This window comes from Hippopotamus amphibius, chromosome 9 (assembly GCF_030028045.1).
Source record: "Hippopotamus amphibius kiboko isolate mHipAmp2 chromosome 9, mHipAmp2.hap2, whole genome shotgun sequence".
In the NCBI taxonomy this organism is placed as follows: Eukaryota; Metazoa; Chordata; class Mammalia; order Artiodactyla; family Hippopotamidae; genus Hippopotamus; species Hippopotamus amphibius.
Window position 1 is genome coordinate 11,153,928 of NC_080194.1, and position 18,104 is coordinate 11,172,031.

Consider the following 18,104-nt stretch of genomic DNA (forward strand, 5'->3'; position numbering starts at 1 on the left):
TGATCCCCAAATCAGTCAAGTAAGAGAGTATATTCAATACCAAGGGAAAGGGTACCAATATTTCCTAAACAATACTCTAAACACTCTGTGTAAGTGGGTTTGTTTAGGGGACAGGGCAGAGAAGGGGAAGAATATTTGCATGCAAGAGATCAAAGACAGAAGGACTGCATTTGCCCAAAGAAATCCTGTAGGTGTATCTTTCCAAATAGTACCTTTGGTTGAGCCTTGGGTTTAGCCTCAGTGTAAGTGCTGACTGTGTATGGAGTCTGATTGGTTGGATGAGTGATGGTGTGCACGTGTAGGATCAAAGCTTTCTCAAGGACAGGAGAGCTGGCTCAGGACAACCGGTCATCACTACTAGGCAGGCAAAGCGGATCACACGTGCCCCCATTCATTAAAAAAAAAAATTCAATGAATAAATCTACTCATATCCATTCAAAAAATATTTCTTGAATGTCTGCTTCTAGGTGCAGCAATGAGCAAGACATGTAATCACTGCCATTTTAGAGGCTGAAATTCAGAGGAGGGACCACAAAAAAAAAAGAAAGCCGGAAAAAAACAAACAATAAAACAAAAAGAAGAGTGTGGTCAGCGCTATGACGCGGACAAAGTATTGGTCACACTCCTATCTTGTACTGTGTGGGTTCAGTTATGCTGGTGCAGTTCCCTGAAGTTCGTTCTGAAAGTCTCATTCCATACAGTGTATGTTACCTGACCACTGTCCCCATTCCACATAGTTATGGATGTTCTCTGATCACACACACATACACAAAGGGAGCATTTCTTATGGATCACCAGGGAAAGCAATGAACCCGCTGTGAGTTTACAGTACTTTTGCGGAAACAGGGCTTGACCATAAGAAGACATCAGTATGATGTTATTAGGTTCTTATCACCTACAGCTCATACTGGCACTAAATAAATGTGAAGGGAACTCATAGGAGGAAGTAATTCATTTCAGTGTTTGTTGATTGCCTGCCCAGTGCTGGGCACCATGCTGCCTGCCTCTCTTAGGGGGCCGCTGAACACTTGGGTGGTCTGTGCAGGGCTGGGGCACCTTGCTGGAGCCAGGGAGCCGTGCAAGCATTTGCCCAGTAGATGGCGCCCAAGTGACCCTTTCAGACCATTGAATTCTGGAGGAGGAAGGTTTCCCGCTGAGCATCCTTGTAGAGCTCTGGCATTTTTTCCCCGAGTGTCAAATAGAACCTTAGGTGGAAGGATCAGACTCTCTTATATTTGAGTTGTGGAGCATTCAGTACTGAGCAGTCGTGGTAGCACCTATATTTGCTCACTGTCCTTGACAAGGCGTGTCACGGATGGTATTAACCTAACTCCTTACAGTCTTAGACTCCACTACGTGATCAATTCATTCATAACCGTTGACAAGTTACATCAACCAAGAATACTGGAGGAGGGCTGGAGGTCACTGAGCCCAGGGGAGAACTCTCTTCACATCTTCCTGGCCAGGAAAGATTGGTTTTGTAATCTCAGAATATTCAGACTAAGGAACTGATTCCTTCTTTCTCCAACTTCTTATTTTGAAAAAGTTAAATACACAGAGAATTGAAAGAGTACTACATCATCCTTTTCCTGAATTCACCCATTATTACCATTTCTCCACATTCGGCCCACTCTTTCTTACGCTATACCATGGACTCATGAATTTGCACTTTTTCCATATTTCCTAATGCTATCATCATTTTTTTTTTAATGCCCAAATTGCCCCAGAATTGGCCACCGAAGACCCTTTAAATCTACACTCCAAGTTACTCTCTGACTACTTCCTTGCTTCTCGGCCAGAAATGTTTCAAATTCACCTTGACTGTTTATGTACAGGTCCTGGAACCAGCCATTTCGCCACAAATCCTGGTTCCTTTTGTGGGGAATGGCATTTCGGAACGGTGATCTGGTGGTGGCTCTGAGAGGCGCAGATCTCTAAAGTCAAAATCAAGGTTTCCTTTCAGAGCTTCTTAAACTAGAAAGTTGAGTTCTTAAGTGGAACCACTCTGCTGACTTCCAGAGTGAAGTTTATTTAACTTGGCCTTCAGACCAAGTTCCTAAGCCACCAAATGAGATGGGCATGAGAAGGCCCGAGAACCACCTAGATGCCACGCTTCTAGGTAGCACTGAAGTGATGCCAACCTTTCAGGCCCCAAAGGATCTAGGGGAGGTAAGAAAGTTAGGAAAGCAACCTAGATGAGAGACAGTTTATGGGGAGAGATTATAGGCCCTTATACTTTTTATTTTCTGAGTTATATTATAGATATAAGCAGAGGAGCAGAGGAACTGGCCATCAGCTGTGACCAGAAATGTTTGTGGGGCTCGAATATCAGAAAGGAAGATGATTTGTACAGGCTGGTCCTTGAGCCATAACCAGAAATGATCAAGAGCAAATGAGAGAGAGAGAGAGGAAGGGAAGACTGAGGGAGAGGGAGAGAAGGAGGGAGGAAAAAGGAAGGAGGGAGAGAGGGAGAGAGACGGGGAGGGAGAGAAAAGGCTCACACACCTGTGTGTTACTGATTTATGGAGCTGTCCTCCTGGGGAAGCATAGAGTCACCTGCGTGGAGTCACTGAAAACTGGCTTCTCTTACTCTGGGCTTTTGTATCCTGACACTTCCAGGAAAGGAACAATGCCCAACTGGATACAAATTGGGCATGGTATTACGTGGTGGTTAACAGCCAGGTTTGAAACCAGGAGGACCTGGATTTTAATCTCTCCCTTGAATCCTTCCGTGACTTTGGGTAGCATTACCCACTCTTTGTAAATCTCAGTTTCCTCATTTACAAAATGGGGAAAATAACAGTGCCCCCTCAGAGGATTTTCGTGAGGGTTAGATGAAGTGCTGTCTATAAAAGTCCTTAATATGGAACCTGCTACATGGCAAGTGCTCAGTAAATGGTAGCTGCTAGTCGTATTTTTACTAAACCAGAGCCTTGAAGGGAGCCCTTCTTTTTCTTTTTATTTGTTGGGAAGGAAATCAGTGCAAGGCCAGAGAGGAAAAATAGTACAACAGGACTCCCCAAGGGACAAGAGAATATACGGTGGTCACGAGGAGGTTATCTTCCCAGGACAAATATTGTATGAATAGTATTTCCTAGTTTATGTGCTGAAGTTCTTGACTCCAGAGAATTCATGTTTGAACTTTTGCAGAGGATTTTATGTTGTCAAAGAACACATCGATTACTGCTCAGCTTCTGGTTTGGGTGGAGAGTGACATGAGAAAGGCCTTCCTTCCTGCTCAGACAGCAAGAAATCAAAGAAAATTCAAAATTACTTTAAAACCATCAAGTATCTATGAACACAAAACCTAAAAGAATCTACACTCCAAAGGAAAAAATTTCTTTCTAGGTGAGCTAGTGATCCCAGATACTTCTTACCTGAGGCCAGCAACTGAGGCCAGGGACAGGGCAGGTGAAAGCCTGCCACAGACAGAGGCGGAGCCTGCCAGACTTGTGATCAACCTGTGGGCTGGCCTATTGGAATGATATCTGAAAAAGACCTCCCAGGGACTTCCTAGGTGGTGCAGTGGTTAAGAATCCACCAATGCAGGGGACATGGGTTAGAGTTAGATCCCTGCTTCTGGAAGATCCTACATGCTGTGGAGCAACTAAGCCCATGTGCCACAACTGTTGAGCCCACGTGCCACAACTACAGAAGCCTGCACGCCTAGAGCCCGTGCTCTGCAACAAGAGAAGCCACCGCAATGAGGAGCCCACACACCACAATGAAGAGTAGCCCCACTTTCCATGGGGCTAAAGAAAGCCTGTGTGCAGCAACGAAGACCCAATGCAGCCAATAAATGAATGAATGAATGAATGAATGAATAATAAGATGAATATATTAAAGGATCTACAGGAAAAGGTAAATATAATGGATGAAGAGATGAGAAATTTCAGAATAGATTTGTAAAGCATTACTAAGAACCAAATAGAAATCCCAGAACTGAACGCTCTAATATTTGAAATTAAAAAGGGTCATTGGAGGGAATTAACAGCTGGTCACACAGAAGAACGGATGAGGGAATTTAAATACAGAGTTGGTAGGAATCAACCAAACTGAAGCAGAAAAAATATAGAAAATATTCAGCCATCGAATTCTTTATGCTGCTCTAGCCCAGTCCCTGACGTTTGTGTTGGCAGGGTTATCTCAGTGTGTGTTTTTTTTGGTGAAGACCCTGGTAAATTTGGAGGAGAAAAGATTTTCTGCAGCAAAGTAGTAGATGCTATTCCTGCTAGACTACTATTTCAACTGAATGGACAGACCATTTGGTATGGTGGGAGGGGATTCAAAAATGGTTTCATTGGCCAGGAAGATGTTTGATTTAGCTTGGCATCATCATTCATTCAGTTAACAATTAACTCAGCACCTTCTTGATGCATATAAAAGTGTGAACAAGACAGACAAAGTCCCTGCTCTCCCAGAACTGTGTCACAGGGAAGACAAATACTTACATAAACAGCCATTATAAAGTATCAGATTGCTTAGGATTATTGGCCAAATCACAGGGTGAGCCATGAAGTCATCCCTGGACATCTAACGAAGACCTGAGCCCCCTGACAAAACTCATCACTTAGCACTTACTACGAACCGGGCATCATTCTAAGTACCTTCATGTACAAACTCATTCATCCTCCTCTCAGCCTTTTACAGGCGAGGCACTGAGGCACAGAGGGGCTGAGCAACTCTGCTGCTTGCTCTCATGCAGCTGGTCAGTGGCAAAGCCAAGACGCCAATTCAGAAGCTGGGCCCCAGAGCCCAGTCTCTCATGCTCTATGCTAGACCACCTCTTGATGTGAGAGGCCTTGAGGTCCTCACTCCGAGGGCCTGTCTGAGGGCCTAGCAGGTCAGGGTGGGATGAACCAAGTCACGTGGGAGGTGTGAGCTTCCTCCCGGCTCCCGGTCGTTCCCACGTCCTCATCCAGGCTTTTGTCCTGCCATCGCTGTCAGAGCTCCTGGGCCTAAAGGCTTTAGGGCTTTAGCCAATGATGTGAAGAGACTCTTAGGAGCCCTGGAGCAGTACATCAGAACCTGGGCTGTCATCTGTGATTCTTGTGCCAGATCTGTGTCTCAGATCCAGACAAGACTCGAGAAATGGACAGTATTGGTTGCCATTTACTGAGTGTTTCTGTGTACCAGGCACTTGGCTAAGTGCTTTACATAGAACATCTATCTCATTTAATCCTCAAACAAATAAGAAATCATCAACGACAACACGGTAGCAGGTACTCCTATTATTCTTATTTCTAAAGGAGGGAACCTTGGCTTGGAAAATCTAGAGAACTTGTCTGGGGTCACACAGCTAGGAAAAGTCTGAGCTGAGATTAGGACCTGGTCTGGCTTCCAGGCTGCCCGTCAACCAGGCTGAGTCCTGTCTCCTGAGTTGTCTCTGAAGGAGGAAAGAAAATGCTAATGGCTCTCTAGCTCAGGGTGCTTTCTTTAGTCCTCCCTGCCCCAACCCAAGAGGAAAGATTAAAGGGAAAAAAAAAAAAAAAGCACTGCTTCTCAGAAGTCTGTTGTGTCTCTCTCCTGCCCCTCCCTCTTTGCTCCCCCAGCTGGAGATAACAAGACTTGTCTGAATGCTGGGGGTGTTCATTTTTGTTGGGAACCTTCCAGCTCTCTTTCTAGTTTTGAGATTCGTGACGATTTCCTTTCAGTGCTGTAGAAGCAGAGTCTAACCAGCTCTCTCTCTGGTCTGGGTTTGTAGCGATGGGGAAGGATGGGGGAGGGTCGGGGTTGGAGATGAGTCTGGGATTTGAGATCCCCGGGGGACAGTGTGGCTTGGCTGGCGAAATTCCCTACACACACACACACACACACACACACACACACACACTCTTCCCCTGCAGCAAGACACTGTCAGGGAATCTGAGCACGTCGTCTGGGCCATTGCCTCTCTGGTCTTTCAGACTCAGGACCACCTGCTTGGTTGGCCCGCCGTACTTCCTTGGCGAGGACACTCAGCTGTGTTCAGTGTTCTGACCTAGACAGAGGGTGCAGTGAGTCTGCCCTGCGCCCGGGCCCTCAGACTCCCGCGTGGAGGTAGGAGTGGGAAGGGAGCTGAAGGAGCCTCTTGGTGTGAGGAGGGGGTGGGGCTCCTTCTCCTTCTCCTTGTGCCCAATACGCTCCCCCCAAGCACATTTCTGAGAAGTGGCCTCTTTGTCTCTGGCTGGTTGGAACTTGTCCCCGCTCTGGGGGGCCGACTCTGCCCTCTCCTCTAGAGTGAGAAGGAAACATCATGAAGGACGTGGCTGGGAGTCCTGGCTGCTTCAGAAGGACGGCCCCAGAGCCCCAGGAACAAGTGGTCTCGCGTCTCACGTGGCCAGGGGCCAGCCCCCCAGAGGGGTGGGGCTCCAAGCCCTCCCGAAGCTGCATGAGACCCTGGGACGGGCCAAAGTCTGCATGGTCTTGCCAAGGAAACCTGCCTGGGGAGGGGCACAGGCTCGCCCTGGACCTGAGGGCTGGGGGCCGGGGGCAGGGACACTGCTGTCTGGTTCTAGGGGAGAAACCAGAGGCAGGCTGGCGGCATCTGCTGCTGGGTCTCACTTGGGGCCTCTGCGGGAGGTTTGCTGCGGAGCTGGGATTTAACACCTTGTGGCTGGGAAGCTGCCAGTCCCAGAGGGGTGGAGGCTGTGCAGGAAGGTTTCTTTTTTTGTCTCTCACACCCAATGTATCACTTCCGTAGCCGGGCAGCAGATGGGCGGATGGGGGTGATGAGGCATGTGAGGTGTGCAGGAAGAAGAAACGTGCGCTTCCAAAAGTTGGGTGGTGGGGCAGATATTCAGTGTATTTTTGGGGGCTGTGGGGGGGGGGTGGGAAAATCCTGCTGCTTCAAAGCAGAGTGGGAGAAGGCTGGGTCAGGAAACCCTAAGACAGTTTAATGTATTAGCAGAGACTCAGCGTTGGTACGAGACAGATCCAAGTTCAAATCCCTGCTCTGCCACCAACTCCCAACAGCTAACTAACATTTGCTGATTTTTCTGCTAACAGCTTTCTGTGTGCATAGTCCGATTCATGTCTCACAAAACGTATGAAGCAGGTGCTAGTTTTATTCCCATTTGGCTCAGGGCTACTGAGGTTCTGAGAGATGAAGAGACCTGCCCAAGGCCATACAGCCAGTGACCCTAAGGCTGAGACTCAAACCAATGGCAGCAGGACTCTGAAGTCCCGTCCTACCCAGTGCTCTAGAATTAGAACAGTCACCTGAAGTTCTGACTTCCTGGCTGTCTGGCCACGGGGAGTCACCTAGCTTCTCCCATCCTTAGTGTTCCTCGCCTGGGGGATGGGGAGATGAATGTCGTTCTCCCAGATTTCTTGTGAGGATTAAACAAGAGAGTGTGTGTAAATCTTTTAGCCAGATCCTGGCCTGGCACAATGTCATCGTTCATTCATTCCACAACTCTTTACTGAGCACCTGTTATATACCAGTTTCCACTCTAGGTGTACAAGCTAGAGGAGTCCCAGCTCTACCAAAGGGAGTAAGAAAATAAACTAGATAATTGCAAACAGTGATATGTGTTTTGAAGAAAACAAAATTGGGTAACGGCAGTGACCATAGAAACGTGAAGGTGCATTTTAGCTGGTTGGCCCAGGAAGGCCTCTTGGAAGAAGTAGCAGTTGAGCTTAATTCCCAAAGGAAGGAGATGTGGAAAAAAATGAACCTTCTAGGTTAAGGGAGCAGTGAGTGCAAGGCCTGAGTTGGAACAGAAAGGAGGCTCTGTGGCTGGAGCAGCATGGGGAACAGATGGGTGGTGATGGAGACTGGGCAAAGGGCAGGGCTGGGCGGTCCGTGAGGCAGGGCCGTGGACACCATGGGAAGGTGAGGCACAGTGGATGGCCTTTGGAGGGTTCGGTCGGGAGAGTAATGTGATCTAATTTATTTAAAGGGTGGCTTTGGCTGCTATGTGGAGAATGGAAAGGTGGGAGACAGGGATGGATGCAAGGAGGCTGGGATTGCAGAGAGAGAGGGTGGAGGCCTGGTCCAGGCAGGATCCCCATGTGGAACGTGGTGGAAGATGCTTCCCATGCGGAGCTGGGCAGCAGCAATAAACATGCTGATGCTGAGATGACTGCTGCAACCTAGCAGTCAGCTTTGCAGAAGTCACACGCCTCAGACCTCACAGCTTGTCCAGAGTAGAGTTGGGGCTGTATCCCTAACCCTGTAAGAGCGGGACGACCATCATCTTGCCATGGGGCAGTATCCAGGGATGCTCATATTTTGCTTTTGAGCAATGGGAATTTATTTGGGGAGGTTATTGAAGACAACTGCATGTCCAGAATTGATGACGTCAAACTGGGTTCTGTGTAGGACAGGGTTAAATAAAACTTTTCTGTAAAGGGGCAGATGGTAAATAGTTTCATTTCTGTGGAGTCTACTGTCTCTTTTTGCAGCTATTCAACTCTGCCATTATAGTGGGAAACTGACCTTAGACGGTGCACTAAAAATGGGTGTGGCTCTGTTCCAGTAAAACTTTATTCAAAAAACAGGCAGGGAGCTGGATCATAGTTTGACAACTCTGGTAGAAAATATAGTTTATTTACATGACCCAGATAATTTTTTTTCTATAACACCAACTCAAGACATTTCCCCCAAACTCTTTTGTAAAACTAAGGTGCATCTTACACATCTCTGCTTAACTTAACACTAGAAGATAAGATATAAGTTAATGAAGACTCTGTTCAGTGGTTTTCAAATCTTGGGGATTCCTTGGAGGTAACTCAGGAGACCAAGGTGATACTGAAGGTGGAGGGCTTGCAGGTCCCAGCTTCTGCTTCAACCAGGAGCTCCTCTTGGATCCATTTTTAAAAATTAATTGGGTGGTCTTCATAAGAGTTTGTTTGGGGAAAAAAAAAACGGGGGGTGGGGGGCTTGGGAGCTAGAAAAAATTGAAAACCATTAATCCAGGCTGATTGGTTGGAGTTCATGTCCGCCTTCTGGTGCCGTGCAATAGAGACAGTGTTTATTACTCAGTGCTCATAGAATAAATTAATACATACATTTTCTATCTGGGTGGAGGGGGTCAAGGAGTTGCTTTGGGGTTATATTTGTGGGGTAGAGAATGTGCAGGGAACACAGACCAAAGGGTCTTATGCAGATTTAGACTCTGGATGAAGGCCACCATGTCCCATGTAGAGCTGTGGGAGGGTCTGCTTTCTGAGCCTTGTAAGGTGGTGGCAGCAGGCTGCCAGGCGGCAGGCTTGGAGAGGCAGGGTGAGAGAGTGGTGTGGACTTTGCACTCAGACACAGTTAGGTTTAAATCTCTGCTCTGGCACTTGGTCGCTAGACACGTTATTTATTGAATCTCTGGTTATCCATTTTTCCATCTGGAAACCTAGAATGATGCCACTACTTCCCTTCTCCAGCTGTTGGATTAAATGAATTAACAATTCATTGCCAGTTGCCTAGCACATTGCCAGGTGCTTGAGAAATAGAAATATCCTCTCCATTCTGTTCTCAGGAGTGTGGGGGGAGCTCAGAGGCGTCGAGACCTTTTCCTGTCTCTTTCCTGTTGACTCCAATTTCCATGCCGCAATCTTCTCTTCTCAGGATGTGGCCAGGTTCTACGAGTCCCGAAGGGTCAGATTTTGCTGGAGAGCTACCCCCTGAATGCTCACTGCGAATGGACCATTCACGCCAAACCTGGGTTTAACGTTCAGCTAAGGTAAGGGGCTGGGGTCAGAATTAGGGAGTCTGAGGTTATAAGGAAACACAGTAACAGGACCAAAGGCCCTGGATCCTAGTGACCAAGGGCTAACCATCAGCACTTTATTCTTTTTTTTAAAAAATAAATTTATGTATGTGTGTATTTATTTATTGCATTGGGTCTTTGTTGCTGCGTGCAGGCTTTCTCTAGTTGCAGAGAGCAGGGGCTACTCTTTGTTGCAGTGCATGGACTTATTGTGGTGGCTTCTCTTGTTGTGGAGCACGGGCTCTAGGTGCACGGGCTCAATAGCCGTGGCTCGAGGGCTCTAGAGTGCAGGCTCAGTTGTTGTGGTGCGTGTGCTTAGTTGCTCTGCGGCATGTGAGATCTTCCCGGACCAGGGCTCGAACCATGTCCCCTACATTGGCAGGTGGATTCTTCACCACCTCAGTGGAAACCCCAGCACTTTCTTCTTAAAAGCAGAAAATTGTTAGAGGCTTTTCCTTTACCTCTCAGGGATTTTGTGGGGGAAGGACTAGGTAAAACTACAGTCAGTTAGATGCTTGTCCTTCACTGCTCGAGGGCAGTGGGGCCCAGGGGATGATGACCCAAGGATAATACCAACACAGCAGAATACTGAGAGTCATCTACTCCCCGCCTCCGCAAATCTTGACCAAGTCTTCCTATTCACTCAGCACTGGACTAGACTCTGTGGGAGGGAAGGGAAGAAATAAGGACAGGGCTAACCTTCAAGGAATGTGTCCTCTGGGTTGGGGCTTATGCTTGTCACATCTCCTTTCATTGCTGTTCTCAGGAAATGACCACCACCCCTGCCACCAGTAAACTGATTCTTTCACATGTGCGGAAGATAAGCCAGTTCTTCTCATGCAGTTGCAGGGTCATCACTAATGTTTAATGTACGCCATAATCCAAAGTATAGCCCAGTTTTATTGTAACTATAGATAAATAACATGTGAGGGTCCTGTTTTGTGAGAACTCTTCACTGCTGCATCCAGGTGCCTGGAACAGGACACGGTACGCATCATAGGTGCTTGGTAGATCCTGTTGCGTAAATAAAGTTGAAAGAACTGCTGTCTGTCTCCAGCAGTCTCCCCTGGCAGACACCTCTGCTCCTCCTCTTTAAGGAAGCAGAGTGGCCCACGCACTCCTGGGACTTCTAGGGACGTGGTCCACCTAGCTCTTCCCTTTTCTAACCAGTGGGGAGGTTGGCAGTGATGGAAATCTCTAATCTTCTAGAGCTCAGGCTTTCAATAGGTATTTTCTGGATGGATCAAGGCACCCGGCGGTTGCTGCATGCCAGCTGGCTCCTCGACAGCGCTCTGTCCTTGAGGCGGGGCGACACGGTGCCCTGCGTTGGAAAGATCCAGTGAATCAGGTCCCCTTCTCGATCCTCTTCATCGAAGCTGTGCTTTAATAGTTGGTCTTCTTGCTCCCCGAGGTCCTGGGGTTAGGAGTAAGGTTCATTAAGTGGGCTTTCCCAGAGGAACGTTAATTCAAGAAGCAAGTGAGAGGCCACACGGTTCTGCTGCATGGAGTCCAGGCTGGGTCTCCCAGGATGATAAGGGCAGGTGTTAGATGCCACAGGTTAATTTTTTAGCAGCTCAGGGACCAGGACAAATGGTCCCCTCAGGGGCCTCTGTGGAGCTTCTCTAATATCCAGGATGCAAAAGAAGTGTCCCGTCCAACCCCACCAACCAAAAATCCAAAATGGTGGAGGGATTGAGAAGCACATCACCTGCCCAAGAACGTGTCCTAGGAAGGCTTGGAAATATATACATTTCTTTCCTGCTAGTCAGACCTGGACCTGTTGGCCAGGGGTACTAATAATAACGGAAATACTCTGAAGCCTAGTGTTCAGCCCAAAAGCTGGCAGTCACCCCGATGCACCTTTTCCCATCACCTCCCACAGCCAGGTCACCACAAAATCTACTTCCTTACCTGTAAAATAATCTCAAGTCCATCCACTGTCTCTACTGTCGACATTCTACTTTAGACCACTGCCATTTCTCACCTGGTTTCTCTCGTGACCTCCTGATTGGCTTTCCTGCAGCCACTCTTGCTAGCTCTGCAGTCTCCTCTCTTCAGAGTGACTGGAGTGATCCTTTAAAGTCCTCAATAAAATCATTATTATGTTGTTGAAACCTTCCAGTGGCTTCCTCACAGGCTTGGAGTAAAATCTGAACTCCTCACCATACAGGATGTCTCCTGCTTTCCTCTCTGACCTCAGTTCTTACCACTCTCCCCTGTACACACCACCTTGCAGCATCCCTGACTTCTTTCAGCTCCTCAGATATGCTCTTGACTACCTCAGGGCCTTTGCACTTACAGATTCCCCTGCCTGGACCACTCTGCCCCATGACTTTCTCTTGGCTGGTTCCATTTCATCATTTATGTCTGCCCAGATATCATGTCTACAGAGAGGTCTTTCTTGGCCATGTGTGTAAAAAGCTTACCCTCCACAGAGTCACTCTCTGTGCTCTTACCTGGTTTATTTTCTTTTTGGACTTTACATTCTCTGGGATTGCTTTGTTTTCTGGTTTCCTTGCTTATTGTCTGTCCCCCAAATCAGAACTCCATGAGGGCAGGCACTGTGTCTACTTGGGACCCTGCTGTACTTTCAGCACCTAGAACAGCATCTGACACAGAGCAAACCTGCCACAGATGTGTCAAATAAGTAAACAAATGAATGAGTGTTTGAATGTAAATGCAAGTTGTAATGTCTCATGTTTCAGTTTCAGAAAAGGCTGTGATCTCTGTTGGGTGATGGCCTTGTCCCCTCTCCTCCCCTTTTTAGACTAAGATACCAAAGCCCAGAGAAGGAAGTGATGGCTCAAGGCCCACAGTGAGTTGGTGGTGGCATCTGGATGAGAAGTCAGATCCTTATGTGCTACGGCATGTGTCACAAATTATGATTAGTAGGCCTTACACTCCCTGACAAAAGGTTTTGTGATAAAAATTTTTGAAAAATAAACACTGGTCATATTCAGTGATTGGATTTCTTTTTTAGTAAAACCGTTAAGAGCACTTAGTATATCCTGATTGTTCTCTAATTCTGACACTTGAAGTTTTACCCAGATGGGAGAAATAGCACTGGTCCCAACATTTCAGGTTGTAGTTCTGAACTCTTCTGTCTATTCCTACTTCTCCAAAGTGTGAGGGAGAAGATACAGATTTTGTGACCTTGAGACTCAGGTATTCCCTTGGGAATCTTCTGAGAAATGTCTTTTCCTCTCTTGCCCTGGGATGTGGCTGCCTCTTTTCTTAAGTCTTGGAATTGGGCACTTAGGGTCGTCTTCTGCTTTGTTGACCTGATGCACCCCAGGAGTTCCAAACCCAAGACCCCTTTGAGGTAATCCCAGATATATTAGATCTCTTTCAATTCTGAAATTCTGATATGGTGCTACTTTTTCTAGTCTTTGGAGCAAGAATTATTGTTACCAAGAGAATAATTATCATCTGATCCTTCCATCAGACGGAAGAGTGTGCAGAGAGTTTTTCCTTTCCTTGGTCTCGCAAGACGACATATACTTCTCCGCTCTCCAGTTGTGAAATTACAATAGAGTATCCACTCTGTCCTCTCTTCCGCTATTTGGCTTATTGTCTCTGTATGCCAGGCACTGCGTTGTGCACTAAGCAGATGGTGGTGGAGTAAGACGGATGGCACACTCTACCTGTGAGCAATCTGCAGTCTAGGGGAGGAGGCAGACATGCACGTGTGCACACACACCCTCACAAAGTCAAGGAGATAAAGATGAGAAATGAAAATGTGTAAACACATTATGAAGAAAACAAGGGATCTCCTTTAGAAAGAGCTGTTGGGGTAGCCTCTTTGAGGAGAGAACATTTAAGCTGAGGCCTGAGGATAGGAAAGAACCAGCCATGCAGCCTGGGAGGAGAAGTGCCCCAGAAGAGGCGCCAGCGGGTGCAGAGATCCTCTGAATGGACCCTGGCACCCCCTTCACCTGGCCATGCACGTCCACGCACCTGCACACAGCACACCTGCCTACCCATATTAGACCTCCAGTCCTCCAGGACCATTGTCCTATCACATCAGGCCAACAGCACTACTCTTCCAGAGACCTATTTATCATCTGGCCTTGAACTTGCCCAGGGCTGTAAGGACTCTCCGGGGTCCACCTGTTTCCTGCTGTCACCCTCTCCGCCCACAGGGTTGTCATGTTGAGCCTGGAGTTTGACTACATGTGCCAGTATGACTATGTGGAGGTCCGTGACGGCGACAGCAGTGACAGCCAAATCATCAAGCGTTTCTGCGGCAACGAGCGGCCGGCTCCCATCCGAAGCACGGGCTCCTCGCTCCACGTCCTCTTCCACTCAGACGGCTCCAAGAACTTTGACGGCTTCCATGCCATCTTTGAGGAGATCACAGGTAAAGGCCAGGGAGACAAATGTCGCACTTTACGGCTGTACTCCGGACAAACATTCCTTTCTGTGTACCCTCTTCTCCCCACCCAGCCTTGTTAAAACCCAGCGTGCTGGGTTCTCAGAAGCAACCTGCACAGTAAGAAGGTAGAGAGGAATGGCAAGAGATATTTCAGAGACACTCACCAGAACCAGAACTAGGAATGCTTACTTCCCCTGTACAGACGTTGTAGCACAGAGAGGCCAGGTAATCTATCTATGGTTGCACAGCTCTGGGGATGGAACCAGGAATCTGTACAGTTTGGGTCTGGAGCTTCTATCAGTATTAGGGGTTCTCATGGTTAAGAGTATTAGCTTTGGTCCCTGGCAGATTAAGCTGTGTGGCTCGGACAAGTTCTGCTTCTCTGGGCCTCGGTTTCCTAGTCAGTGAATAAGGGTGTAACCCTCGATCCTGCTCCGTTGAGGAGGCACTGGGAGACAGAAGAGGTGAAGAGCTTAGCACAGCGTCTGGTACAGAGGAAACCCTCAATAGCCGCCCTGCCCCAGGTGTGCCCTGAGCCTCCCTTTGTCATCTTTCAAATAGATGTTCAAAGTCTTAAACTACACAGGAAATGCCACTTTATGAGTAACTCTGAGTCTGACTTCACCTCCTGTCCTGTTCACATTAGGAAGTAGAATTTGGCCAAAATGAACAAAGTGCTCAGTCCTAAGGAATGGCTCTAGCTCTTACTCCTTGGGGACTGGATTGCATCAGGTTTTACCAAACAAACTCGAGCTTGAAGTTCTATGTTTTAAAAAAGACTGAATTAAAACAATTGCAATGGCACTTTGACCATTAAAGCTTCCTTATGGAGGGTCTGATGCAGAAGTCTCAAGAAGGGAGGTGGGCAGTAGCGGCATCAGTCTTTCCTCAGCCCTGTCCTTTCAGCGAGACCGGCAGACACCCCACCCCACCCTCAGCCTCATCCCCCGGAGAGGGTTCCTACGTGAGCGCCGAGCAGTTGCTCCCGTCACCTGTGTGCCTGCCTCCGTCCCAGGACGTCTGTCTCCAGCGCAGCTGCTCAGGGCCTGGGAGTTCTGGAGGCTTTGCTGCTGTGGTGTGGGCGGCCTGTGGCCGAATCCTGGCCCCTCGGTGACACCCTGCCCGCTGAGGCTGAGATCCATCTGGGGGTGTTTACGGCAGTCAGCAGCTGGGGGCAGCGGCGGCTGGCTAGCTTGTGACCTTGGGACTGAGGGGCGAGTCAGGAGGGTCTCTTCCTCAGCCTCTCCAGGAGAACCCTGGAAACCCTGGTCTGCATTGTCAGATGGACAGAGCTCTTCCCATTCCTCAGACACCCTGTACGTCCTGCCTGTGCTCCTTGTTCCCTCTGACTAAAGGCACCTCCCAACTCTTGCGCATCAAGTCCCGCCCTTGGAGGCCCTATCAGATGTCTCTTCCCTGGTTAAGCCTTTTCCCTTGCCTTCATAGGCTGTGGCTTTGCCCTTTCTTGAATGTCTTCTAGCGCTTTCTCTCTTTTCTGACACAGAATCACGTTTCAGGTTGTAGTCATTGCCTACTCGTCTTCAGAAAGCTTTGCTCTGGTGAGTGGGGTCTCCTGTTCTTCTTTGCATTTCTCCGGTGCCTCACACAGAGCAAGCACTCAGTTCAGGCTTGATGAGCTTGGCCGAGCGATACGTTTCTACACCAGCGTCAATGAACGTGGGATTGGTGGGTAACAAACAGATTAGTGTTTCCCAAAGTGTTCTTTGTAGGAAAATGGTCCCCAGGACACTCTGTGAAATACAGTCTCTCAGGTCAAATGAGCCAGTGAAATGGAGAACACGATGTGCGTTCTTAGAAATTAAGAAAGCACGTCAGAGGGTGGAGTGTTCTGAGAAGTTCTGCAAATGCAATGGAGAAACCTGGTTAATTATCATTTAACCCCAGTAGCATTTCCCCACTATATCTGAGATAATAACTCTCAACATCTCAAGGGACTACTGTTTACGCATGTTTGTAAATTCTTGAGGACACTTTCACTCATGTCATGAAGATCATCGTCCAGTTCCTTTCCTCCAGTATCCCAAAGCTTTCAAGAGCTTCCTTGAAAAAAAAAAAGATGATCGATTATGCAAGGCTGCTCTTTCCCCTGGAGCCCCTACAGGAGGGGCGAAGCGTGCCTCTGCTTTAATTGTGCCGTGTACCTGTGTGTGTTGTCTCAGACTATAAGTGTCTGGAGCCTACTTCTGGGGCCTTGGAAAACATCAGCTAACATCAGCAACATTTGATTAATGAGCAGCTGTTTTAGGCAACCTCAAACAATGGTAACATGATTTCAATAAAAGGAGTTAAAAAATTGCAAGAAGACTTTCGAAGACAAGTGAAAGGCTCTGGTCAAGACTCCAGGCTTGAAATAATTGACTCACTGCACAGGGGGACTGAGAGAAATTGTCTTTTCTTTTACAGCGTGTTCCTCGTCTCCTTGTTTCCATGACGGCACTTGCCTCCTTGACAACAGCGGATCTTACAAGTGTGCCTGTCTCGCAGGCTACACTGGGCAGCACTGTGAAAATCGTGAGTTTGCCTCTGGAGTGGGAGTTAAGGTGGTGTCACGTGGGGTGGTGTCAGCGTGGAGAGGGTTTGGGGAGCTTGCTGGGGGTATTATTCCCTGGTGCCTATCGTGGTCCACCATCCAAGATGGCGGTTAATGTGGACTCTCCATCTCTTGAGTGGATCTCAGAAGGACTGGGCTGCCTATGAGTCAGGATGTCTGGACTCACCCAGGTTTGCCCTCACCTGCTGCACATACCTCTCAAAAGTATACGCCTTCAGTGGCCTAGAATAATATTCAGAGCTCAAACACATTGAGAAAGGGTCAACAGAAGAAGCCACCATCATAGGCTCTCCTGGGGCTCAGAGTCTGAACTCCCTGTCCATGCTGTGATCTGAATTTTGGAGTCATGCTCCGGGCACCATTCATTGTGTTGCTGTGCAGTTGGAAACCCTGCACGGAGGATGGTAAAGATGTAGGGTAACCACGAGCCCCCGTTTCCCAGGAACAGTCCCAGCTTACGCATTTTGTCTGGGCAGAATTATTAATAGTGTGCCCTTTTGTACTCGAGTGTCATGAGTGGATGACAAGTACAGGATCATCCTGTAATCATGGGACCAGGTTGAGTCACAGACAAAGCAACCTTTTACTGAGGGACAGCTCTGCACTGAGTTCTGTGGAAATGCAGAAGAAAGCATGCCCTGTCATTCCCCGAAGGAGCTTATCCTGAGTTGTGAGATCAGCTCCGTGCTTCGCTGGTAGTTCTTGAGCAGGTCAGGATGGGTCTGCGGGAGGTGGTGGAGCACAGGGGGGTCATAGAGGGAAGAAGTCCACCAGCTGTGGCATTTCACACGTTGTTCTCTAGGATGGCTCGCCTTCTGCCGTCGCCACTCAAGTCCCCGCCACCCCCTGCCTGAGCCGTACCCTGGCTGTCCCATTGGGTCACCTACATGCTCCGATTCTTGCAGACAGAAGCCGAAAGCAGAGCCGTAGCAGTATTACCGAACCAAACTTGGGTCTGCTTGCCCACGTGCAGTAAAGCCAATCTACTGACACTGGGTTGTGGTGAAGGAAAGTGCAGTGTTTATTGTAAGGCAGCCTACAAGGAGTCCGGGACAGCTGGTGCTGGAAAAAGCCCAAAATCCCCAAAGGGTTTCAGCAAAGCATTTTTAAAGACAAGGTGAGGGAGGAGGGTCACAGGGTATGTGATCAGCTCATGCACAGTTTTCTGATTGGTTGGTGGTACGGTAACAGGCGATGTCAGAGGGGTTACCGTTATTAACCCTTAGGTGCTGGTAGGTCTGGGGTCTGCGAGCTCATAGTCATCAGCTACTTAATTTCTTCCATTTGGTGCTGGTTTTAGCGTCTGTAAAACAACTCAGGAAATGTGCATCAGGTACTATTATCTAGGTACTTCAGAGAGGAGCTACAGCAGAGGATATGGGGTTGGGAGTCTGTCCCAGGAAGGGTCCGTAGGGTCCTGCTCAGGTACAGTAGCCCTCATTAACTGCAGATCAACCAAGCAGCAGATAAG

The 18,104-nt window shown here is 48.2% G+C and overlaps 1 protein-coding gene across 4 annotated transcripts in view; it reads left to right on the top strand.

The window, feature by feature from the left end:
* PAMR1 (peptidase domain containing associated with muscle regeneration 1) overlaps positions 1–18,104 on the top strand; it is a 156,529-nt gene that overhangs the window by 112,321 nt on the left and 26,104 nt on the right. For 2 of the 4 annotated variants that reach the window (XM_057750721.1, XM_057750720.1), the window contains exons 4-6: positions 9,545–9,659; positions 13,829–14,046; positions 16,486–16,593. In XM_057750721.1, the coding sequence (XP_057606704.1) occupies positions 9,545–9,659; positions 13,829–14,046; positions 16,486–16,593 (441 nt within the window). The remainder of the gene's footprint in view (positions 1–9,544; positions 9,660–13,828; positions 14,047–16,485; positions 16,594–18,104) is intronic. The other 2 variants (XM_057750723.1, XM_057750722.1) reach the window with 1 other exon arrangement.